This window comes from Melanotaenia boesemani, chromosome 1 (assembly GCF_017639745.1).
Source record: "Melanotaenia boesemani isolate fMelBoe1 chromosome 1, fMelBoe1.pri, whole genome shotgun sequence".
Classification (NCBI taxonomy): Eukaryota; Metazoa; Chordata; class Actinopteri; order Atheriniformes; family Melanotaeniidae; genus Melanotaenia; species Melanotaenia boesemani.
In genome coordinates this window covers 41,645,842-41,671,062 of record NC_055682.1, presented here as the reverse complement: position 1 = coordinate 41,671,062, position 25,221 = coordinate 41,645,842, and the positions used below count along the sequence as shown (strand labels likewise).

Sequence of the window (25,221 nt, the reverse complement as noted above, 5' to 3'; positions counted from 1 at the left end):
GTTCCCAACACCCAGGTGAAGAGAGGGGCGGAGCTGTCAACTGATCACCACCTGGTGGTGAGTTGGCTCAGATGGTGGGGGAGGATGCCGGTCAGGCCTAGCAGAACCAAGCCTGTTGTGAGGGTCTGCTGGGAATGTCTGGCAGAGTCCCCTGTCAGAAAGAGTTTCAACTCCCATCTCCGGCAGAGCTTCAATCATGTCCCGGGTGAGACGGGGGACATTGAGTCCGAGTGGGCTGTGTTCCGTGCCTCTATTGTCGAGGCGGCCAGCCGCAGCTGTGGCTGCAAGGTGCCTGTCGTGGCAGTAACCCCCAAACTCGTTGGTAGACACCGGCAGTAAGGGATGCTGTCAAGCTGAAGAAGGAGTCCTGTCGGGCCTTTTAGGCCTGTGGGACTCCAGAGGCAGCTGATGGGTATCGGCAGGCTAAGCAAGACACGGCTTTGGGGGTCGCTAAGGCAAATGCTTAGATGTGGGAGGAGTTAGGAGAGGCCATGGAGAATGACTTCTGGATGGCTTCGGGAAGGTTCTGGTCCACCATAATTTTTTCATGAGTAAAGGCTTATTTTAGTTTTAATATGCATGAATTGAATTGTGTTTTTTTTTTTTTGTTTTTTTTTTATCTTGTAAAGCACTTTGTATTGCCTTTGGCATGAAAAGGGCTTTATAAATAAATAAAGTTTAAGTTTGAGTTTGCAATAGGGTCCTGGCCCAAGTGGAGGAGTTCACGTATCTCGGGGTCTTGTTCACGAGTGAGGGAAGGATGGAGCGAGAGATCGACAGGCGGATCGATGCGGACTCTGCATTGGTCTGTCGTGGTGAAGAAGGAGCTGAGCCAAAAGGCAAAGCTCTCGATTTACAAAACTCGGTCGATCTACGTTCCTACTCTCACCTATGGTCATGAGCTGTGGGTAGTGACCGGAAGAACAAGATCGCGAATACAAGCGGCCGAAATGAGTTTTCTCCGCAGGGTGGCCGGGCTCTCCCTTAGAGATAGGGTGAGAAGCTCGGTGATCCAGGAGGGGCTCAGAGTCCGCAGAGTCCTTATCCACTTTTAAGAGCAAGCTAAAGACTCAGTTGTTTAAGGAGCATTTCCACATTTAGCTTAACTAAATGAGTCAGAAAGATTTGTCCAGCTCTTTGGCTCAACCAAGTACTGAAGAAGCTGTGTGCACTTACACCCAAGTTGATATTGTGTGATGAAATCGTGATCTTGTATTTAAATAAAATTACTTAAAAAAAATTAAAAAAAATTATATGCACTGCCTCTAGCACTACATGACAGCACCTGGGTCCAACTGGACTCAAAGAGGTCTGACTATCACTTAATTATGACGTCCCATCTTGTTTGAGTTCATGCTTGTGTTGTTCTTACTCTCAAATGTAAGTCGCTTTGGATAAAAGCGTCTGCTAAATGACTGTAGAATAGAATAGAGTCGCTGTTCCTCCACATCGAGATGAGCCAGATGAGGTGTCTCGAGCATCTGGTTAGGATACCTCCTGGTGAGGTGTTCCAGGCACGTCCCACCGGAAAGAGGCCCCGGAGAAGACCCAGGACACGCTGGACGGACTACATCTCTCGGCTGGCCTGGGAACGCCTCGGGATCCCTCCGGATGAGCTGGTGAATGTGGCCGGGGAGAGGGAAGTCTGGGTTTCCCTGCTTAGGCAGCTGCCCCCGCGACCCGACTCCAGATAAGCAGAAGTAAATGGATGGATGGAGATATTTTTTAGGAAGTTGTGTGAAAGCCTCTCATCATGGTTGATGGTGTTTTTTGGCTCGTTTCCTGATTTCTATGACCTCCTTGATCCAGCGTTTGAATTTATTGCTCTGTGATCCGATGATTTTTGTGTTGTCCCAGTACATGATGTGGTTTTTTATTTTCATTCCAGCAGACCAGGACCAAACTGGAGGCTGGAGGTCTAGAAGTGATGCTACGCTAATGAAACACACAAGGGGAGGATTTCCTTTATTTATTTATTCTTACACGATGCTTTTTCAGTTTTTTTTCTGTTTTGTTTTTTTAATCAATATAATCTGGTGGGCTAGATGTTATTTGCAGTGGGCCAGTTTTGCTATAAAACTTATTAACTTTCAATATTCTTCTGCTTTTATAAATTGTTTTGGCTCACTGTTTTTGTTCATTTAGTGTAGGTTCATTAAAATTGTCTGAATTTAAATAAGTGTTTAGTTTTTGTGCCTATAGTATTCCATGGATATAAATCAATTAAAAACTCCAACCAATGACACCACGTTAGAAAAGTTATATATATGTATAGTTTCTTTGTTTTTTGTAAAATGTGATGAAAATTTTAAAACATTTTAGCTTATAAGATCACAGAAAATATGAAGCCCTTGAGGATACTTCTAGAAACGACACCACTATACCAAAAAAGAACACCGGTGGACCTTTTTTATCGCAATTTTTAAAGCAGTTATATCATAATTACAAATACTTGCCAGATTTTAAACATTACATTTTCCTGAAAAAAGGGGCCAAATTATTTAAAACCAGGACATTTTCTGACACAGAACCAGGTGGCCGGTCCTTTCTATTATATTACTTATAATTTTTTATGCTGAGAAAAATAAACTCAAATATTAAAGTTGTAATGACAGGTTACGCCAGGAGGAGGCGTTGTACACAGGGTATGTGGTGGAGAGAAGAAGAATAAAAGATTGTCTTGCAGAATCCTTACGGTTGTTGTCCTTGCGTACGGGGTACAGAGGAACAATACATGGTGTCAGAAACCCGAATCCACGACGGACAGAGTCCAGTGGTGCGGACGACTACCGGAGCACCTCACCGGTACAGAGACCATGAGAAGAGAGGATAAAGAGGAATGACCGAGCCGGCAGATGCTAACAAGCTAGCGACAAGCTAAAACAGTCAACATGGACCACATATTCACTATCACACCACCGGGACCGTTCGACTTCGAGCCCAGTTCCTGGCCCGCATGGATCAAAAGGTTTGAACGTTTTCGACTTGCGTCGGGATTAAAAGATAAAAACGGCGCTTATCAGGTGAATTCTCTCATCTACACAATGGGCGATAGGGCCGATGATATCCTGACATCACTGCAGTTAGCAGAAGATAAACTGGATGACTATGATGAAGTGAAAACCGCATTCGATCTGCACTTTGTGGGAGTGCATAATGTTATTTTCGAAAGAGCCAAGTTTAATAAAAGATGTCAGGAGGCCGGCGAATCTGCAGAAAACTTCATCACCTCAGTGCACAAGTTAGCTGAACACTGCAACTATGGCGTCTTACGTGAGGAAATGATCCGAGACAGGATCGTGGTCGGCATACGTGATGCAAAACTGTCAGAGAGACTACAGCTCAACCCAAAGCTAGATTTAGCTACAGCCATACAACAAGTGAGGCAACATGAGGAGGTGAAAAAGCAACAAACAGTCCTGCGGTCAGCTCGTACACCAGGACAAATGGATGCAGTGTCCCACAATAATAAGAGACAAAGTTATAAGAAGTCTCCCCAAACTGTAAGTCATTCCCGGTCGCAGCCTGCATCTCCCAAGTCAAAACCGTGCGGAAGGTGTGGAAAAACCCCCAAACATCCATGGACTGAATGTCCAGCAAAAGGCGTTGAATGTAGAAAATGTCAAAAGAAGGGACATTTTGCAGCTGTGTGCAGATCAGCTCAAAAGCTAGAGTCGATAGAAGAGGACAAGGCAGCAGCTTATCTGGGAGCTGTTGAACATCCACAGTCATCTACATGGACTGAAATGCTCACCATAAATGGCAGCCAGCTGCGCTTTAAAATAGACACAGGTGCATCAGTGACTGCTATTCCGGATTCAGAATACACAGAAGACAAGTATGGCAGTCACACAACTTCGTGCAGACCCCTGCTGGGCCCGGCCAACCAACCCCTGGATGTTAAAGGACAAGTGCATGCTGTCATTCAAAGAGGGACTAAAAAGATTGAGGAGGAGATTTTTATTGTGAAGGGCCTGACAACTCCTTTGTTGGGGTTCCCTGCCATTCGCAGACTCCACATGATCCCTCAGCTCCATAGTGTAGCAGATGCAGAGTCACTTTTCCGCTCAACCTACCCAGATGTTTTCGAAGGGTTAGGCAAGCTAAAGGGTGAATATAAGATCCAGCTGAAAGAAAATGCACCCCCCTACGCCCTCTCTGCCCCCAGACGAGTTGCTATTCCCCTTCGCACAAAAGTCAAGGAGGAACTAGATCGGATGGAGGGGATGGGGGTCATAGCACGTGTTGAAGAACCAACAGAGTGGTGCGCAGGCATGGTTCCCATAGTGAAACCGACAGGGAAAATGCGGATCTGCGTGGACCTTACCCACCTGAACGAGAGCGTCATCAGAGAGAGACACATCTTACCAGCAGTGGACGAAACACTAGCCAAGTTGGAAGGTGCCAGAGTTTTCACAAAGCTGGATGCTACATCAGGCTTTTGGCAGGTACCACTCCATAAAGATTCGATGCTGTTGACCACATTCATCATGCCAGAGGGCAGATATTATTTCAAACGCCTACCCTTTGGGATATCATCAGCCCCTGAACATTTCCAAAAGAGGATTTCTCAGCTGATAGATGGCATCGATGGTGTCCTGTGTCATGCTGATGATGTCCTTGTCACAGGAAGGGACGGAGCAGAGCACGACGACAGGCTGCACAGAGTCCTGCAGAAGTTCAGAGAGGCTGGACTCACCCTGAATGACAAGTGCCAGTTTGCCCTGACAGAGATCCGCTTTCTGGGCCACGTCATAAATTCCCATGGCATCAAGGCGGACCCGGAGAAAATAAAAGCGATCCTTGAGATGCCGGAGCCTAAGGATGTGGCCGACGTTCGCCGTTTTATGGGCATGGTGAACTTTGTGGGAAAATTTTCACCACGCTTACCTGACCTGACGAAGCCCATCCGCGACCTGTTGAGGACGGAAAACAGCTGGACATGGGGAGCACCCCAAGAAAAAGCATTTCTGGAGACAAAAAAAGAACTGGGGTCAGAAACGGTGTTGGCCCAGTACAAGCCAGATCATGAAACAATGGTTTCAGCTGATGCCTCCTCCTACGGACTAGGAGGAGTGTTGACACAGAAACAGCACAATGGTGAGTGGAGACCCGTTGTCTTCATTTCCAGAAGTCTGACCAAAGCTGAATTAAGATATGCCCAGATAGAAAAGGAGGCTTTGGCTGTAACCTGGGCTTGTGAGCGCCTGCGAGGATACATAAGTGGGCTGGACTTTACCATACGAACCGACCACAAACCGCTCATAACACTCCTGAAGTCCAGACCGCTGGATGATCTCCCGCCGAGGATCATCAGATTCAGGCTCCGGCTCCTCAGGTTCACCTTCAACATTATCCATGTTCCAGGTAAAAACTTGATAACAGCAGATACCCTGTCCCGAGCGCCGCTTCCAGCAACAGCCACAGAAACCGAGCAAGACCTGGAAAAGGAATGCAAAGCTTATCTGGATAGCATTGTAGAAAGTCTGCCAGCCACGCCAACAAAGCTGGAGCAGATTAAGACTGCGCAAACCTCAGATGATGTATGCAAACGTCTCTCTCGTTACGTTGCAAGAGGCTGGCCTGAACACAGACGTGATGTGCATGAACTACTACTCCCATACTGGCCTGACAGGTCGGTCCTGCATGATGGAGGAGGTCTGCTCATGAAAGGCGAGAGACTCATAATCCCTGAAAGCATGAGAGCCGACATCCTCCATAAACTGCATCAAGGACATCAAGGGGTCAGCAAAAGTCTTGCCAGAGCAAGGGAGTCAGTCTGGTGGCCAGGCCTCACATCAGCAGTGAAGCAAATGATTGAAAGATGCGGAGTCTGTGCACGAGAAACCCAGACACGGATGGAACCCCTGCTCACAACTGATCTGCCAAGCAGGCCATGGCAGAGAATAGCAGCTGACCTTTTCCAATGGCAGAATGGACATCATCTAGTCATAATAGACTACTTCTCACGTTACATTGAAGTTTGCAGCCTACAAGGGAACACCTCAGCAAAACAGACCATCGCAAGATTTAAGGCTGTGTTTGCTAGGTTTGGATGCCCCGAGGTGCTCGTCACAGATAACGGCCCACAATTCTCCTGTCATGAATTTGCACAGTTCGCCCAAGATTATGACTTCAAACACGTGACGAGCAGCCCCCGTTACCCTCGCAGCAACGGGGAGGCTGAACGGGCCGTCAGAACTGTAAAGTCTCTATTGATGAAGGAAGGAGACTTTCACAAAGCTCTGTTGGCCTACAGGGCCACTCCATTGGCACATGGGCATTCTCCGGCTCAACTCCTGATGGGGAGGAGAATTAGGACCCCAGTCCCGGCGTCTTTGGAACAACTACGACCACAGTGGCCAGATCTCAAGAGGTTCAGGGAAAAAGACGCAGCAATGAAGGTGCAACAAGAACACACCTTCAACCAGAGACACCGCACTCGAACCCTGCCACCTCTCCAGCCTGGTCAGCAAGTATGGATCAGACCCACACGCACTACAAGGACTGTTGTGGGTCCTGCAACAACACCACGGTCATACGAAGTGGAGACCCAAGATGGAGGACGGCTACGACGGAACCGTTCACATCTAAGGGAGGTACCACGGTCCCCAGCACCACAGGACAATGTGACACAGGATGGGACAGTAACTAGGTCAGGGAGACTGTCTAAGGCTCCTGTTAGACTAGACCTATGAACATACACAAACAGTTAACACAAAAAAATGAGAAGAAGAGAAATATGGTGATTGTCTGCATAAAAGTAGAGTGTTTTGATTAGAGATTATGTTCTTGTTTTGTGAACCAAGAGTAAAAGCTACAAAAGAGCTTGTTAGTTGTAAGAAGTCTTTCGTTAGTTCCTGTAATTACTCTTGATGTTTTGAATAAATCTCAGGACACTACTGAAGTTATATCGTAGAGAAATGAGTAAAGTAGCCATACTGTTTATTGCACTTCATTTTCATAAAGGTTCTGAAACAGTTAAACATTATCTAAAAGGGGGAGATGTAATGACAGGTTACGCCAGGAGGAGGCGTTGTACACAGGGTATGTGGTGGAGAGAAGAAGAATAAAAGATTGTCTTGCAGAATCCTTACGGTTGTTGTCCTTGCGTACGGGGTACAGAGGAACAATACAAAAGTGTCTTCAATAACAAATACCCATAAATTTCTTTTATTTATGTCATTTTTATCCAGATTTACAGATGCATTACATGCAGCACTGAGTGAACTCCAGAGATATAAACACAAACACTGAAACCAGCACAAACTGGTTTTAATACAGAAAGAACACACCTCACCTCAGATCATGTTGCAAACCAGTTCAACATCAGATGCTGACCTGGAAAAAAAATAATTACAAATAAAACAGTTGAGAATGAGGAGACAGACGTGGTTTTAATCTGGAGATTTCCTCTGGAGTCATTCATGTCGCCTGTCAGGGTGTCGTAAGGTCCGAGTCTTCAACAAGAGAACCAGGATTCAGATACTTTTGGCTTACTGCTGACAGACTGTGTGCTGCTACAGGTTTCCAGAGTTACCATCCAATAATCCCTCCACACAGTTTCCCCTCTGCAGATGAAGGTGATGGTCCTCCTCCTGCAGCTCTGGACTCCTAGGGTTGATACCTTTCTTCTGTTCCTGGACTCAGACACCAAGTAAAACACATTTCTCTTTCTCTTCATCATAGATCATCATCTCAGTCATGTCTGTTCATTTGTGACTGGTTAAAGGTTAGTCCGGCTCATGGATGAATTAGTTTCACAATGACTGAAGTTATAAAACAAGCAAATGGATTCGGCTCTGGAGCGTTAATGTGTTTTTTTTGTTGTTGTTTTTTTTTCTTGTGTGTTTTCTGGGTTTTGTCCTCATAAGTGATCATGAGAGTAAGCAGTTGTGTTCTTTCTGAATTTGAGCATAAAAACAGTTTTTCCTCTCAGATGTCTGGGAGGTGTCTGGGTGTTTGTTTCTATGATCATTAGAGGTGATAAAATAACTAAATGTCCTAAAATCATGTACCAGTCCAGGATTAAACTTGTTTTCATTCATCGTAATGACAAACTCTCCATGTTTAAATATGGCTTCTTCTTTTCTGTGTTTGCTCTCACTTCTTCCACTGACGAGGCTGTAAGACAGCAGAAGAAGTCGGGGTGGAAGAACAGCGTGTTGAGGGGTCACTCTGCATCTTTCTGGCTCCTTCTGATGACCACAGTGATGGGCTCTTCAGGTAAAGCCTTGATCATGTTCCATGCCTCAAACCGGCTCATGTCCTGCAGACTGACTCCCTGGACCTGCAGAACTTCGTCTCCACACTGTAAACCACTTTGTTCTGCTGCTCCTCCTTAAATACAGAACAACATTCCTCAGTATCAAAACTCCTGCTTTCAGTTTTCACCCGTTTTGAACACGTTAAAAGTTAAAACAATCCTTAAATTTCTATTAGACATAAAAAAGTCTTATGAAAACATTCAATTCATGTAAAGTGTTAGAATCCAGCAAAGTCCAATCACCAGTGTACCTTTATAGATCCTGTTGATGATCAAAGGCCGGTCTCCGTGGATCGAGCCCTTTCCTCCCTCCAAAGTAAAACCGACCCCCCCAACACCTTTCTGCACCTCCACGGTCACTGAGGCCTGATGCTCCTCCACTACAAGAAGGATGCTGGTTAAAAACTGGACAGGTTTATTTTAGAGGTGTGGTTCAGTCTGGAGACCCACCTGCAGAGAGGGGATCTTCTCCTCTGCTGCCCCCCTCGTCTCCGACCGCCTCCTCTGTTCTCTTACAGACAACGACCACGGCCAGCTTCGGGCTGCGGGCCTGACGCAGAACCGCAGTGGCATCGGTGTGTGTGGCACCATGTAGTATTTGTCCATTTATGGACAACACTTCATCTCCTTTCTGGATGGTTCCCTCCTGAGCCGCCAGGCCGCTGGGAAACACTTTATGAACCTGGATGTGTCAGAGGTGGAAAGTCTTTTTGACTGGAAACTGGAGGACAAAACGCTGCTGGGGGATGTCCCATGATGCACTGGGCTCCTCTGCCCCATGTAGAGCTGACATAGTTGTTTAATATATTTCCAGCATAATTTGTATCCCCCCCCCCCCCCCTGCATAATTTTTATTTCTGAATCTGTAGTTACTAATCCAATAATCAAACTTAATTCATCCCAGAATACAAGTTTGTCACAGACAGAATTTCTAAATGTTACCAACCTCAAAATAACAAAAACATATCAGACGTTATTGTTATTGTGATGGCTGAAACACATCTCAGAAAGTTTTGAAAAGTAAAGAACCAGCTGGGGCAACATACTGCATCCGGTCAGAAACATGAGGTTGAGTTACAGGTGGATCAATCCGGCTGCTGAACTGGCCTGCCTGCAGCCCAGACCTTTCACCAGTACACAACATCTGGATCGTCATGGAAGCAGAAATCCAGCAACCAAGTTTCTGGACTGTAGAGCAGCTAGAATCCTGCATCAGACTCTGGAACTACTATTTACACCATGCTGAACATCACCCTGGAACTACTTTTTACACCATGCTGAACACCATCCTGGAACTACTTTTTACACCATGCTGAACATCACCCTGGTACTACTTTTTACACCATGCTGAACACCATCCTGGAACTACTTTTTACACCGTGCTGAACATCACCCTGGTACTACTTTTTACAACGTGCTGAACATCAACCTGGAACTATTTTTTACACCATTCTGAACATAGATATAGAGTTCTTTGTTAGCATGAAGGAATCCTAGTCCAAGAGCTATAAACTGACCTGTGGTGTACCCCAAGGCTCAGTTTTAGGCCCCACCGTTTTAATCTTTACATGCTTCCTCTTGGTGATGTCATCAGGAGACACGGCATAAATTTCCACAGCTATGCTGATGACACACAGTTATATGTTGCCGTGACTCCTGATGAGCACGGGCCCATTGATGCCTTGTTAGATTGTATTTTAGATATCAGAGGGTGGATGGCAGAAAACTTCTTGCAGCTCAACCAGGACAAAACAGAAGTTTTAATGATTGGACCTGAAGCTGAGAGAGAGAAACTGGAGGCCAAACTGAAAACAGTAGCACTCAACCATTTTAATCAAGTAAAAAACCTGGGAGTGATTTTAGATGCAGATCTCAGTTTTGAGCCGCATATTAAAAACATAACTAAGACTGCTTTTTATCATCTAAAGAACATCTCCCGCATCAGGCCGTTTCTCTCTCGAGCCAGTGCAGAGACACTTATTCATGCTTTTATCACATCAAGATTAGATTACTGCAATGCTCTCCTTTCTGGTCTTCCAAAGAAGTACCTGAACCAGCTTCAGCTTGTACAGAATGCAGCTGCACGTCTGTTGGCAAAGACCAGAAAGAGGGCCCACATTACACCAATTTTAAAGTCTCTGCACTGGCTCCCTGTCAGCTTCAGAATTGATTTTAAGACTCTTTTATTGGTTTTTAAGTCTCTTAATGGTCTTAGCCCTCCTTTTATTTCTACGACCCTCATCTGTGGAACAGCCTGCCTGAGGACGTGAGGGGAGCACCTAGTGTGGATATTTTTAAAAACAGACTCAAGATCCACCTTTTTAGTTTAGCATTTTAATCATTACTTTTATTATTACTATTGTATTTATTCATTTCTTTATTCTTAACACAGGCTGTATTCAGCTTTTATTTATTTATCATTTATGTATTTGTTTTATCATTCTGATTCTCTTATTTCACGGGTTCTCTTATTTTATGGGTCTTAGCAATATTACTATTACTTTTATACCCAGGGTTGGTTTTTAGATTGTTTTAGATTTGGTTTTACAGTGTTTTATCTCAGTGTTTCCCCACACCACTAGACCCCAGAATTTATGACAGCGTTTCCTTGGTCCTTTTAACTTGCTTTTACCCTCTGTGATGTGATGTGTGTGTGTTTGATGGGAAGGGGTGGGGGGGGGGGGGGTGGGCTTGCTGCTATTGGGTTGGGGTTCTGGGGGATTTTACTCTCTGTAAAGCACCTTGAGTTGATATTTGTATGTATGAAAGGTGCTATATAAATAAAGTTTGGTTTGATTTTGATTTGATCACCCTGGAACTACTTTTTCCACTGTGCTGAACATCAACCTGGAACTACTTTTTACACCGTGCTGAACATCAACCTGGAACTACTTTTTCCACCATGCTGAACATCACCCTGGAACTACTTTTTACACCATGCTGAACATCACCCTGGAACTACTTTTTACACCGTGCCGAACATCACCCTGGAACTACTTTTTCCACCATGCTGAACATCACCCTGGAACTACTTTTTACACCATGCTGAACATCACCCTGGAACTACTTTTTACACCGTGCCGAACATCACCCTGGAACTACTTTTTACACCATGCTGAACATCACCCTGGAACTACTTTTTACACCGTGCCGAACATCACCCTGGAACTACTTTTTACACCATGCTGAACATCACCCTGGAACTACTATTTACACCATGCCGAACATCACCCTGGAACTACTTTTTCCACCATGCCGAACATCACCCTGGAACTACTTTTTACAGACATGTTGCTGCATCAGATTCAAGATGAATGCTGACTTTTTGTCTTTCATTTTTAATAAAATATTAATCTATGAGGTTTGTAAATGATTGATTTCTGCTATTTTATACATTAAACAGCATCCCAACATTTTTTAATTCACAGCTTTTAATGTCGGTCTAATCTAGTGTGTAGATTTATTTATTTCTGTAATCAGATCAATGTTCATCTTACTGTTAGAGCTTTGCTTTCAAGATCACATCCTCCAGCAATGGTGAAGCCGAGCCCAGCACCCTCCTCTTTATGCAGAATCACTACATGGATGTCAAGCAGTTGCTGAGAATAGAGAAGCACAGTAAATTTCACCATTATTAAAACCACATTACAGCCAGATCACAACCAGTTTACAGCCAGCCAGTTTACGGCCAGATAACAACCAGTTTAGAGCCAGATCACAGACAGTTTACGGCCAGATTACGACCAGATCACAGACAGTTTACAGTCAGCCAGTTTACGGCCAGAAAACAGCCAATTTAGAGCCAGATCACAGACAGTTTACAGCCAGATTACGACCAGATCACAGACAGTTTACAGTCAGCCAGTTTACGGCCAGAAAACAGCCAATTTAGAGCCAGATCACAACCGGATTACGACCAGATCACAGCCATATTAGAGCCAGATCTCAACCAGATTATGGCCAGATCACAAACAGATTATGGCCAGATTGCAGCGCGATTTCAGTAATAATTATTATAATGTAATTATTAATAATTATTAATTAATAATTAGTTCTAGTATTGAAGGTCAGTCTGAGGTTTGGAACTTTTTATTTTAGAAAACTATTATTTTTGGGAAATGGACCAAAGAAATGTATTTTTGTTTTACCTTGAGAGTGTCATCATCTAAAGTTTTTACTTCCTGGATCATCTCTTGGATTTCCTGTGAAGGGATGACTGAGATGACAGAGTGAGCAGTTGCTGAAGTGACGGATGGTTCAGATCCCGCCTCCCCTCGTTCAATGGTACATTCCCTCAAAGCTGCCAGACTGTCACAAAGACAGGTAACAGCTAACAGGTGTGATGTTAACATCAGTGCAACAAGCAGCTCTGATTTAAATATAGAATACATCATGTAGACCAGTGGTTCCAGACCTACTTTCCTCCTTCTCCACCCCATGCTGAAACCATGCTGGTTTTATGGTTTCAAAATTGAGATTCTCACCATAAATAAAGTATTCTGGCTGAGTCCTGTCCTTTGATAAAGCCAAAGTTTAATTAACACCATATAACCCTCGTTTTTTTCTTAAAATAGGGACAATATTCAAAGCCTCAAGGACCTCTAGTGCTCTTTAGGGACACCGGGTTGGGAACCACTGATCCAGATAGACACCTCTTCATCCTCATTCTCACCTGACAGAAAATGCTTTGCTGGTGCTGTCCAGGCCCAGATCAGACTCTGGGGGGTTGGTAACATCCTCCATTTTTTCACCATGATGGAAACCAGGAGGGGAACGCATTAATGCTTGAGAAACCTGGAAACAAAAAACACATTGATGGATTGAAAGAGAGGATGAGGATATTCAGGACAGAGCAGATAACAAATATAAAGATATAAACAATGCAGCATAATTTAAATGTCTCATTTCACAAAATATAAGTAAAGTCTACGGTATTGTGCTAGTTAGTGAAAAAAAGTAACTAGTTACAGTTAGTTACTTCATTCAAAAAGTAACTCAGTTACTTTGTTGATTACTGACACCCAAAAAGCAATGCATTACTAACTTTCCAGTTACTTTTGTAAAAGGACATTCTTAAAATTTTTCCCACTGATACCCTTATAATTTAATTAAACTACAATGTTGTAAAATATATAAAACAAACACAAAGTAATTTTCAAGACTAATTTAACTTAGGCCAGCAGATTATTTGAAATTAAATAAATAGAAATAAAAAGTAAAATGGTAAATGGTCTGTATTTATATTTCTATATTTATTTTCTTTTCTGTACCTGGGATGATACCCAAAGCGCTTTACATATACATCACATTCACGCTTTCACACACTGATGGCGGAAGCTGGTATGCAAGGCACAAACCACGACCCATCAGGAGCAATTTGGGGTTCTGTGTCATGCTCAGGGACACCTTGACATGAGCTCGACAGGCCGAGAATCGAACCGACAACCCTCAGGCTACAGGACAACCGCTCTACCCACTGAGCCACGCCGCTAATATTACAGCTGTAGCTGTAGGCTGTAGGAACGGACTGGCTGCCATGTCCGTCAGTCTGCACCGGAGCAGCTGAGGCTGCACATGTAGCTTCCATTCGCAGGTATGAATGAGGAGTGGATGAATAATGGATCCAATGTAAAACACTTTGGGTGCATTGAAAAGTGCTATATAAATCTAATCCATTATTATTATTAGTGGATTTAATGAATGTGTTTTCAAGGCAACAGTGAACCCGTTATTCATTCAGACTGGTGATGTTAAGCTACATGTGAAGGCCACTGCTGTCCTGGGGCAGGCAGTCAATCACTGACCACCACCGAATGTTTATTCACCAGTGATGCCAAACCCTGGAGGCAAGGAAGGCAAAGTGTCTTGCCTAAGGACACAGCAACAGAACGGGATAAAGGGGGATTTGAATCGGCAGACTTTTGTCTGAGCAACTGCCACCCCACACAAATGGTTAAAACTTGGTGGTTCCTCGTTTTCATAGTCACTCTGGGTGCAGACCATCATAAAAGAGGAATTCTTACCTACCGTAAGTGGTGTAATGAGTTTGGAGTCTGTTTGTTCTCAGACTGGTTGAGACATGAGGACAGAGTCTCTTAGATTACCTGGTTACTGAAGACGATGACTTTCCCAAAATCTCTTCCCTCCTGACTCTCTGTAGGTGGAGCAGAACTTGGGTCTGCCCTCAGCAGTTTTCCGGGTTCTCTGCTCCCATCAAAGCCTCTTTCTGCTTCGTTTTCCCCGGATCTCATTGGTTCCATAGGGAGTTCGGTCTTGGACTTTGTGGAGCTGCTTATATCCACTTCTTCTGGGTCATTCTGGGATATTAAGACTTTGTCCTCTTTGAGTACTTGAGAAGAATCATTTATCTCAGATTGGAGATCTGAGGGTGGCTGAGTGGAAGGAGTACGCTTTTCAGAGGTTTCATCTGGACAACTTTCAGAAGATAATGAGGTGACAGATCTGTTGTTTTCCTGTTTTGTCTGCATTTCGTTGGTAAATTCATGTTTGCACTTCTCGTGATCTTCATGATCTACTGGAAATGGAGGACATGGACTGCCTGTGTCCTCCACCACAGGAAGTGAGGTGGGAGGTGCAGCAGATCTCCTGCTGCTTCCTGACTGAGTTTCTGGACTAGAAAACGTCTCAAATGAGTGAATCTTCTGTTTAATGGACATGTTGCCTGAAGATGAGGAAGACATTCCCTCAAAGCTTCTCCTGGAGCTGGCTGCAGGCTTCTGATCTAAACTTTTGGCTGGCTTCCTCTGGTCCTGGTTCTCCTGGATTTTCCTTAGACTCTGCCGGAACCAAGCAGGCTTGGGGGCCACTGGGGGAGCCCTCTTTGGTCCTGAAGGATCGTGAACTGTGTTGGATGGAGGATCTGTGGTTGTGCCATTTAGCTCAGGGACGTTGTCTTCATCAGCCATGGTAGGGATGCTGTGCGTGTGGACCAGCTGGTTAAGGTTGACCAGCTGTGGGGGATCAGGAGTGTCCTGGTTAACTTGGTGGGCCTTAGTGTTTGAAAGGCGAACCCAGGGATCCTGGAGTTTATCTGGTGCGAGCTGATCAATGCACGGCTGTCTTCTCAGAGCTCTTCTCTTTGGTTTAGAGGAGATTACAAAGAACGAGTCACCTGGAAAAACAAGGAAGAGCTAAAGGTGAACTTCATGTCATAGATTTAACCTCCTGGTCTCAGTACGAACTTGATTAATTTAATTTAATTAACTTACCAGACTGATAAAATTCCAGACTGCTAGCTAACAAAATGTATGAATTTGAAGTGCTAACAAGGTCTCAGAAAGAATACAGAAATGCAGTTTTATGTTATTCACTGAGACATGGCTGCATGAATATATCCCAGACTGTATACTGCTTTAAGACTGTACGACTGTGGTAAAAAACTCTGTGGCGCTAGGGGGTGGAGTTGCAAAGCTTTTTAGCAACCATTAGTGCCATCCTGGACATGTCACTGTAAAGGAGACAATCGGCACAAGGGGCATCAAACTGGGGGAGTGGCAGCCTAGTGGTGGGCTTGGGTCTGGATTACCCAGGTTTAAGATCTGGCAACAGAGATGAAATGGCCCTAAAAATATCTGATCTCTGGAGACTTCAACATGTCCCTATTTGCAACATTACCAACATTTCAGTAGTTTGTCAGCTGCTATTTGCTATGTCATGCTATGTCATGCAAATGTTAAAAATGCATCCAGCTCCTCTGCCCTGCCTCAGATCAGACCATCATCTGGTTCTTCTCACCTCCACCTACATTCAGCAGCAACCAGTCATCACGAAGACTATTAAAACCTGGTCCAATGAAGCTGAAGATGCTCTGAGAGGCTGCTTTGACGTCACAGACTGGAATGTCCTCTGTGAACTACATGGAGACGGCATCAGTGCCATGACAGAGTATATCAACTTCTGTGTGGACAGCTAAGTCTCAAGAAGAACAGTGAGATGCTTCCCCAGTAACAAGCATCACCAGTAAACTTAAAATATGCTAAACGTACAAAAGAAAGCATCCAGGGAGGGAGACAGGGAGTTATTGAAGACAACACAAAAGCAACTTAAAGATTTAGAAGTGCAAGGAGAAAGTTAGAAAAAAGGTTAGAAAGCAGCTCCAGCAGAACAAGGTGAGAGATGAGTGGTCAAGAAAGACAAAAATCACCAGCAACATGTTGAGCCTTTTTCTAACCAGTGAGTGTTTTTATGTTCTAGAGTGAAACTGAGAAACTCAAGATGTCCCCTCCCTCCTCAACGATGTCCTTATGAGGTCATAAACTGACTTCCTGTTTAAAGTGAACACTCACTCTGCATGCGGAAGCCTTCAGTGTGGAAACACAACATTTGTTTTATCAGAAATTATTAATCTAACTCCTAACCATTACTTTATCGGACTGAATTTGACCTTTTTATGTTGTATATAATCTGCAGCAACTACATCCAGCCCAGTTTGGGCTTTATCACGGTTCCTGAGTCAGAGTGGGCTGAATCAGATGGATGAAACCACAGCATGTCCTGAAACACCTGGATGCAATCCATTTTTTCAATGTCCACAAAAACAAAACCACATCTGTTGTAAAAGATGTGACAACAGAAACAGAAAAACTCCCTCAAACAGGAAGTAAAGTCTCAGTTTCCAGAGAGAATCACACTGCCAGCATCTCACTGTTGTAAAGGTTGGAGATGGAGGTGAAAGAACCTGTTTCATACCTGTGTGTTGCTGGTTGCTGGTCGACTCTGCAGTGTCTCGATGATTGGAAACTACTTCTCTTCTTCCTCCTGACTGTTCTGTCGTTTGTTCTCTTTCCTGCCACACAAACAGGAAGTGCTGTTTTAACCGCAAAGACAAGCAGTCATGTAAATTACTTCTGTTCACATCTGCAGAACTCCTAATCTATTTTGATTCTGTCAATGCTAACCTGCTTACCAGCTAACTGGCTAGAATACAAAACACAGCTTACACACACACACACACACACAGATATAGAGAAAAACAACATGAAAAATGCAGAGAGGAAATGCTTTAAAAAATTATTTTATGCTACTGCACATGCACACGACCCGAGTTCAGTGACAAACGGAAGTAAAACGGAAGTTTAAAAAAAGAAGGGGAAAAAGCCTTGACTTAGAAGAAATGTGAAATTTAAACTACACTGTTAATGTCCCACAAAGTCATAAATATTTATATTTTTACATAATGATTAATGTCAATGGTACTGGATTAGTTAAAAACTGAGAGTTTTAATAAATCTGGAGCCTGTAAACATAATCCCAGTTCTCCCAACATGAAGCTTGTAAGATGAAAAAATAATTCAGATTCAGTTTTAACGTCTTCTTAACTAGACCGACCTGTACAGGGGCCAGCATCAGATACTACAGTCCAGAAAATGTTTGCATGTACTAGGAAGCAGCAATCCTAACATGTAGCATACCAAAATGACGCTGAGAAACTCAGCTAAAAGATTCCACCAAGCATTGGAATCCAAACCCAAAGCAGTTCATGTTGTTAATGCAGTATTTTGACAATGAGTGCAAAAACGGTCCAATGCTGCCACCTACAGTCCATGTTCTTCCCTGTTCTGTTTTGTCGCTCAATAAAGAAGTTTCAACAGGTTATGGGCCCAGATCGTCGCTAAAGGCTTAGTAAACGGAGTTTTTCGTGTCAAATACACGGTATTGTGGGATTCACAATGGAAGATAAACTGTTTATTGACAAGCTGAGCGGATCAGAGAACTGGGCGACATGGAAATTTCAGATGGAACATCTGCTGAAAGCTAAAGGACTTTGGAGCATGGTAATGGAGACGGAGGTGCTAGCTGCCGATGCTAATGCTCAAGCTAGAGGAGAATTTGAGAGACGGAAAGAAAAGGCTTTCTCGGTTCTTGTACTAAATGTAAGTACATCCCAGTTGTACCTGATAACAAGCTGCCAGACTCCAAAAGAAGTGTGGAACACTCTAAAGGGACAATTTGAAAGAGATATCCTAGCAAACAAACTGTTTCTAAAAAAGAAGTATTTCAGATGTGAGATGAAAGAAGGAGAAAACTTAAATGAACATCTTAAAAGAATGAAGGAACTGACTGATCAGCTAAAAGCAATAGGTGCTGTAATTGAAGAGGAAGATCAGATCGTAACACTTCTGGGCAGTCTGCCGCCAAGCTATGCTACAATTGTCACAGCGCTTGAAACAAAGATGGAGTCTTTGACGCTGACATTTGTTAAGCAAGCATTAATAAATGAGGAGCAAAAACGAGTGAATGCTGATGGTAACTCCAGCAGTGCTGCATCAGGCAGTGCATCAGCCATGTCAACACAAGTCCGTGGAGAAATGCAGACAAATCCTAGAGCAGTTGGAGCTGAGAAACCCAGCTCATGGAGGTGCTATAAGTGTGGAAAAGAAGGCCATATAAAGCGTGACTGTCCGAGTTGGAAAAGGAAAAACAAAAATCACAAGGCTAAAAGCGTGATGTGTGAGGATGTAGAGGATTCACCTGAGAGCGCCTTTGTTGCTGAAAAGGTAAACTCAAATGAAGGGCCACAGCAGGTTGTTTGGCTGATAGACTCTGGTGCATCAAAACACATGACCTGTGATAAAGACATTCTTCAAGACTACCAGGAATTTACAAAAGCACAGTCTGTGAAACTTGGAGATGGAAGGGTGGTTGACGCTTTAGGACTTGGTAATGTCAAAATGAGAATGACCTTCAAAGTCAGTGATGTAAAAAATGGCACTATGTATGATGTGCTGTATGTTCCAAAGCTTTCAGGAAATCTTTTCTCAGTGGGAGCAGCTACGAGGAAAGGAAATACGGTGCAGTTCAAGAAGACTCGTTGCTACATACGTGGTAAAGATGGAAGTCTGCAAGGAATGGGAACACAAAGATCTGATGGACTGTATCAGCTGGACAACGAAGGAGCTTCGCCCGCTTGTCATGGCGCATCAAGTGCATCAGTAGGAGCTAGTCTTTGGCATCAGCGCCTGGGACACACCACCAAGCTAAAAGAACTGGAAAATCTGGTAAATGGAGTAGACTACTCTGCAGACAAAGAACTTTCTTTCTGTAAGGGTTGTGTGGAGGGCAAGCTATCCAGAAAGCCGTACAAATCAGTGGGAAAAATCCATTCCAAATGCAAGTTGCACCTGATCCATAGTGATGTCTGTGGACCCATGCAGACTGAATCTATAGGGGGAGCAAAGTACTTTGTAACCTTTATTGATGACTACTCGCGATGCTGTAAGGTGTATTTCATGAAACAGAAGAGTGAAGTCCTCAGCAGATTCAAGGAGTTTGAGAAAACATTCTCAAATGAGTGTGGGAGAAGAGTCATAAGACTGAGAACAGATAATGGTGGTGAGTACACATCAAAGGAATTTCAGGAATACTTGAAGGCTCAAGGTATTCAGCAAGAGATGACTGTACCTCACTCACCTCAGCAAAATGGTGTTGCAGAAAGAAAAAACAGGACACTGGTTGAGGCAGCTAGAAGCATGTTGTCGCATGCTAAGCTACCAAAGATGTACTGGGCAGAGGCTGTAGCAACAGCAGCTTATATACAGAACAGGCTGCCTACATCTGTTCTGAAAAAGGTGACACCCTACCAGAGATGGTGTGGCAAAAAACCAGACTTGAGTCACATGAGAGTGTTTGGATGTGTTGCCTATGCACATGTTCCAGATATAGAGAGAAAAAAACTAGACAAGAAGGCTGTGAAGCTTCGGTTTGTTGGATATGCAAACAATGCAAAAGGCTATCGTTTGTATGATGAAAAGAGAAAGAGAATTCTCATTCGTCGAGATGTTGTCTTCAATGAATCAGATTTTGACTGGAAGCAAGAAAAGGAGGTCATCTGTTCAGAGAATGAGGTAATCATGAACACAGCTGATGAAGAAATGTCAGCAAATGATCTCACAGACAACAACACTGCTAAAAGAGGGAGCAGAATCAGAACAGCACCAAAGAGGTATGGATATGATGAGTATGCTGACGTAGCTGTTGATCATTATGCCAGTGTGTGCTGTGTCACAGAGCCAAGTACTTTGAAAGAAGCATTGATGACTGCTAATGCAAAGGAGTGGCAGGATGCAGCTGACTTGGAATACCAGTCACTACTGGAAAATGAAACATGGGACTTAGTGGACTTACCAAAGGACAGAAAGGTAATAGGGTCAAAATGGGTGTTCAAAGTCAAGCATCAAAGTGATGGACAGGTGGAGAGATACAAGTGCAGACTTGTCGCCAAGGGCTACTCACAATTGTATGGTGCTGACTATGACGAAACCTTCTCACCTGTTGTGCGATTCAGCTCAATACGCACATTACTGTCTTTTGCCATCCAGAACAATCTACATGTGCACCAGATGGACGTCATAACTGCATTCCTAAATGGACACTTGGAGGAAGAAATCTACATGGAACAACCAGAGGGATACATCAAACCAGGGGAGGAGCACCTGGTGTGCAAACTAAAAAAATCAATCTATGGACTGAAGCAGTCTCCACGCTGTTGGAGCAAAACATTCACAGAGTTCATGCAAGACCTTGGATTTAAACAGAGCACGTCAGACCCCTGTGTGTTTGTGAGATTATCACAGGAGCTGGAGATTATTGCTGTTTATGTGGATGATCTAATCATGATCACCGAATCAACTGAAAGCATGGAAAAGCTTAAACTGGCTCTCAAGAAGCGCTACAAGATGAAAGACATGGGTGAGCTGTCCTACATCCTGGGCATCTCTGTTGTCCAAGACAAAGCAAAGAAATGCATCTTTCTTCATCAGAAGCAGTACATTGAAGCAATACTCCAGAAATATGGAATGGAAAATGCAAAAACGGTTGCAACCCCTGCTGATGCTAATGTCAAGCTAAAAAAGAATGATGGTGTCAGTAAGAGTGTGAACCAAAGTACCTATCAGTCTATGGTAGGAAGTCTGTTGTATGCTGCAATGACCACACGACCAGACATCGCACAAGCAGTGAGTACTGTGTCAAAGTTCAATGCAGATCCAAATACTGCACATCTGACTGCTGTAAAGAGAATACTTCGATACTTGAAGGGTACGATGAATCTTGCTCTCAAGTATGAGCAGTCTGAATCAGGAACCTTGATTGGCTTCTCCGATGCTGACTGGGCAGAAGATCAGGATGATCGTCATTCAACAACAGGCAACGTTTTCTTACTGAGTGGAGGAGCAGTGAGCTGGCTCAGCAGGAAACAAGCCACAGTTGCACTTTCAACAGCTGAAGCTGAGTATGTCGCACTAAGTCAAGCAGCTCAAGAGGCTATTTGGATGAAACGACTACTGGATGATCTTGGGATGGATGCTATGCCTACAGTGATCCTGGAGGACAACCAAGGAGCCATCGCAATCGCAAAGAACCCAGTGGATCCCTCAAGAACCAAGCACATAGACATTCGCTATCACTTCATCCGTGAATGTGTGCAGAATGGACAAATAGAACTCAAATACTGCCCAACAAATGACATGAAGGCAGATATTCTGACCAAGCCTCTTGCAAGACAGAAGTTTGAGTACTGTAGGAGAGAGATCTGGCTTTTCCCACTCTAAACCTATTGTAAAGTTACAGTAAACAAGACACTATTTTTTTGTAGTGTAAGAAAATATTAAAAAAGGAGAGGTAGTCTTACAGTTTTTTTTGTTAAAGATTGATCTTGATATTGTTTGTAAAGTGGAGAATGGTCCTAAGTAATATTACTTGATGTAAAGTGTCTTAATGCCATTGTAAAAATAAGTGGGAGTGTTGTTAATGCAGTATTTTGACAATGAGTGCAAAAACGGTCCAATGCTGCCACCTACAGTCCATGTTCTTCCCTGTTCTGGTTGTCGCTCAATAAAGAAGTTTCAACAGTTCAAACTGAATATAGCAATGAAAAACATGAGAAACCACTGTGAAGTAAAAGTTTATTTATTAAGCACTTTTAACAGTCATCTCCCACTTGTGTTGCTTCAGGTATGTGATTTCCAACAGAAGCATCACTGTCACTGTCGCTAGATGACCAATCATCATCCTCAGAAGGGAGATTTTCCCCTCCAGAATCACAGATACTAATTGCTGAGAAAGAACTTCATTTTCAGTGAAACAGCACTGCGATTTGATGCATGCGCTCTCCTACTCTGCATCACCGACTTCCTCATTGACTCCTTATGATGTCTTTCAAATGCAATTTTCTCATAAACTTTAAACAGAACCCCTCTCTTGCCTCCCCCTTTCTCTCCTCCCTACCAACGGTGATACATTGAAGATTCACGTCTGGAGTCTTGTGGTGGAAAATGGTAACAGGCTTAAGTCCTCGTTCTGTTGCTGGTGCTGGTTGCAATTTTGCAACTTTGTTTCCTACACAGTCTGAGGCAAAGTAGAACCCTGTTCTGTGGTCAGATGGATGAAGATGTGAACTAGTTTGTGGAAAGCATGGACGGCGTGTCCTGCAGACTGCAGCTTGTTATCAGTGGACAGGTGAAAAGCTGCATCTCTGATGGGATGGGGCTGCATTAGTGCCTATGGCGTGGGCAGCTTCCACATCTGTGAAGCTCCATCAATGCTGAGATGGAGGTTTTAGAGCAACATCTGCTCCCATCCAGACAACGTCTCTTTCAGGGAAGGCCTTGCAGATTTCAGCAAGACGATGCTGAACCACATCCTGCATCCATCACAGCAGCATGGCTTCACAGGAGAAGAGTCCGGCTGCTGAACTGGCCTGCCTGCAGTCCAGACCTTTCACCAGTACTGTTGGTGCATGTAAAGCTGGAATACGCTGCTTCAGAACATCTTGCTCCTGTGCCCTGCACCGCCTGCAGTACCTATGAAAACACAAAATAATTTATATAAAAACAAAAGTTTCCACATAGTAAAATGCACAAAAAGATGTAATCTTTCTTTTGATGTGATTTACATTAGAAATGTATTTTACTGAGGCCCCAGACTGGAATATAAAAAAGAATAAAAAGAATTCTCACAATTAGTGGGCAACTAAATTAGCTTTACTGTATATAAAATATGTATATTTACATAAATCCTACTCACCACTGTGCAACTGTTGCAGCATTTACATCCGGTAGCTGGATTGTGTCTCGCTCATCAGCCTGCCTTTTGGTTTTAAAGGCACATAAGCACCACAGTGTATCAGTGGCAAAGAACTTTACAAAGATCCTCCGGCACTCTGTTGCAGTCGGGCCGCTGTGAGCTCTGATGAAACATCTGTAGTTAAAAATTATATGTCCAAAATAAAAAAAATAAATAAAATATAGACTGATATACGACTTACAATACATTTGACTTTTTACATTACCCTGATATTTTGTTTTCCTAGCTTAACTCACCTTCTGGTGCTCTCCACACCTGGAGCCAGTGAGAATCGTTCCTTACTCAGCTGGTTTGGTGTCATGATGGGCACTGCTTCTTACCCTTAAATATTATCAGGGTGAACCGAATGTTACGAAAAACAGAAAAAAGAACCACTGATGAGAACAATGTACACTAAGCAACGCAAACTGTTGTTTTTTTTTTTGTTTTTTTTATAAATACCTTCATACATCATGTGAAGATAGTAAATCAGTTATAGTAGATGAGCAAAGTCATTTTGTATTAGAAATAAATATTTGCATACAGTACATACACTACATGACTTACAATTAAAGTGCTATATCTACTACAGCAAACTTCTTGGGAGGACAACTTGTTAAAAGAGTTAGACGCTAACCTCAAATAAATGCAAATAAGTGCTGAACTATCTACATAATTTACCCTGTGAAGGGAAAATGTCAGGGGAATGAAAGAATGAATGAATGAATGAATGAATGAATGAATGAATGAACAATTTACAGCCATCTACAAAATAAGGATAATATATTAGTTTAGGTCAGTTGCAAAAGCAACAGAGCTAAAGTAAGTGCACTAAGTTACAGGACTGACAGCAACCGTGTACACGCGCCTGTTTGTAACATTACGTTCATTAATGAATTAAGCTGGCAAAAAAATAATTTATTTTACCACTTGGCCACGACAAGCACAGTGGACAGCAGGTTAAAGGTTTAAAAAATACCTATCGCCACACAGTCACTCTAACAACTGAGATAAAAAGTGCACAGATACTCACAAAACAGTGAGTTGAATGTACTTACCTCATAAAATTGAGCAATGGTGGAAAAAATCTACGATATTTTCTTCTAAGTCTGACTTCGCTAGCCAAGAATGAGTGAAGTCCTCTGATTGGTCAGTTCTTGGTTGTGGTTGGGCAGGACTTCAGAACAATCCTCAAGAGGCGATGGGTGGAATTCTTAGTCAGTTCTTGGTTACAAGCCAAGAGGTAATTGACCATCACTACCAAGAATTACCAAGAATTACCTCAACCTAGAGCCACCCTGGGGAGCTATCCAGTCGCATGTGTCCATGGTCGTGGACAAAATTGTAGATATCGCCATCATAATTCTGGTTTGCAGAGTTTCTAGCTACCAGTTTGACTTATCTTAAGCCTACGAGGGAGTTGTATCATGTCTTAGAGGAATTCAGTGGCTTTGTTATACTGTACAGCTTTAACATCAAAATGCACTGCTGTTACAACACAGCGCTGCTGTACCATCAGCAGCAGGAGCGAGCAGATATGATCTGTGCATGCGCTACGTCTTCTTCTAGCTCTGGATTGTTACTCTTTAATCATCGTAGCGCCCCCCACAGCCTTGTAGTATGTACTACAGCAGTTTCGTGTGGACATTAAAACCTTTTTCCGTCACCTTTTTCACACCTGAACCGGTTTCGGTGCCGTGTGGACATACCCACAGTCTGGGGCACCAGACAGGACTGCTTTTCTCCAGAACACACAAACTCTTTCTCATACAATTACACTCATCAGTCATTTCTCAACAGTTTCTGATTAGTTTTTAAACTGGTCTAAGATCACTACTCTACCCAATTTCGAGAGTATCCAGAAAACCACACAA

At 43.4% G+C, this 25,221-nt stretch overlaps 1 protein-coding gene across 1 annotated transcript in view; it reads right to left on the bottom strand.

Annotated features, from left to right (window-relative positions):
- Positions 1 to 7,157: 7,157 nt before the first annotated feature.
- Positions 7,158 to 25,221, bottom strand: part of il16 (interleukin 16) — a 211,826-nt gene continuing 193,762 nt past the window's right edge. Inside the window, exons 18-25 of the mRNA XM_041985129.1 lie at positions 16,976 to 17,072; positions 14,371 to 15,398; positions 12,939 to 13,060; positions 12,415 to 12,574; positions 11,764 to 11,865; positions 8,717 to 8,948; positions 8,518 to 8,646; positions 7,158 to 8,340 (exon numbers count right to left, since the gene is read on the bottom strand). Coding sequence (XP_041841063.1) covers positions 8,174 to 8,340; positions 8,518 to 8,646; positions 8,717 to 8,948; positions 11,764 to 11,865; positions 12,415 to 12,574; positions 12,939 to 13,060; positions 14,371 to 15,398; positions 16,976 to 17,072 — 2,037 coding nt within the window. The 3' untranslated portion in view covers positions 7,158 to 8,173. The remainder of the gene's footprint in view (positions 8,341 to 8,517; positions 8,647 to 8,716; positions 8,949 to 11,763; positions 11,866 to 12,414; positions 12,575 to 12,938; positions 13,061 to 14,370; positions 15,399 to 16,975; positions 17,073 to 25,221) is intronic.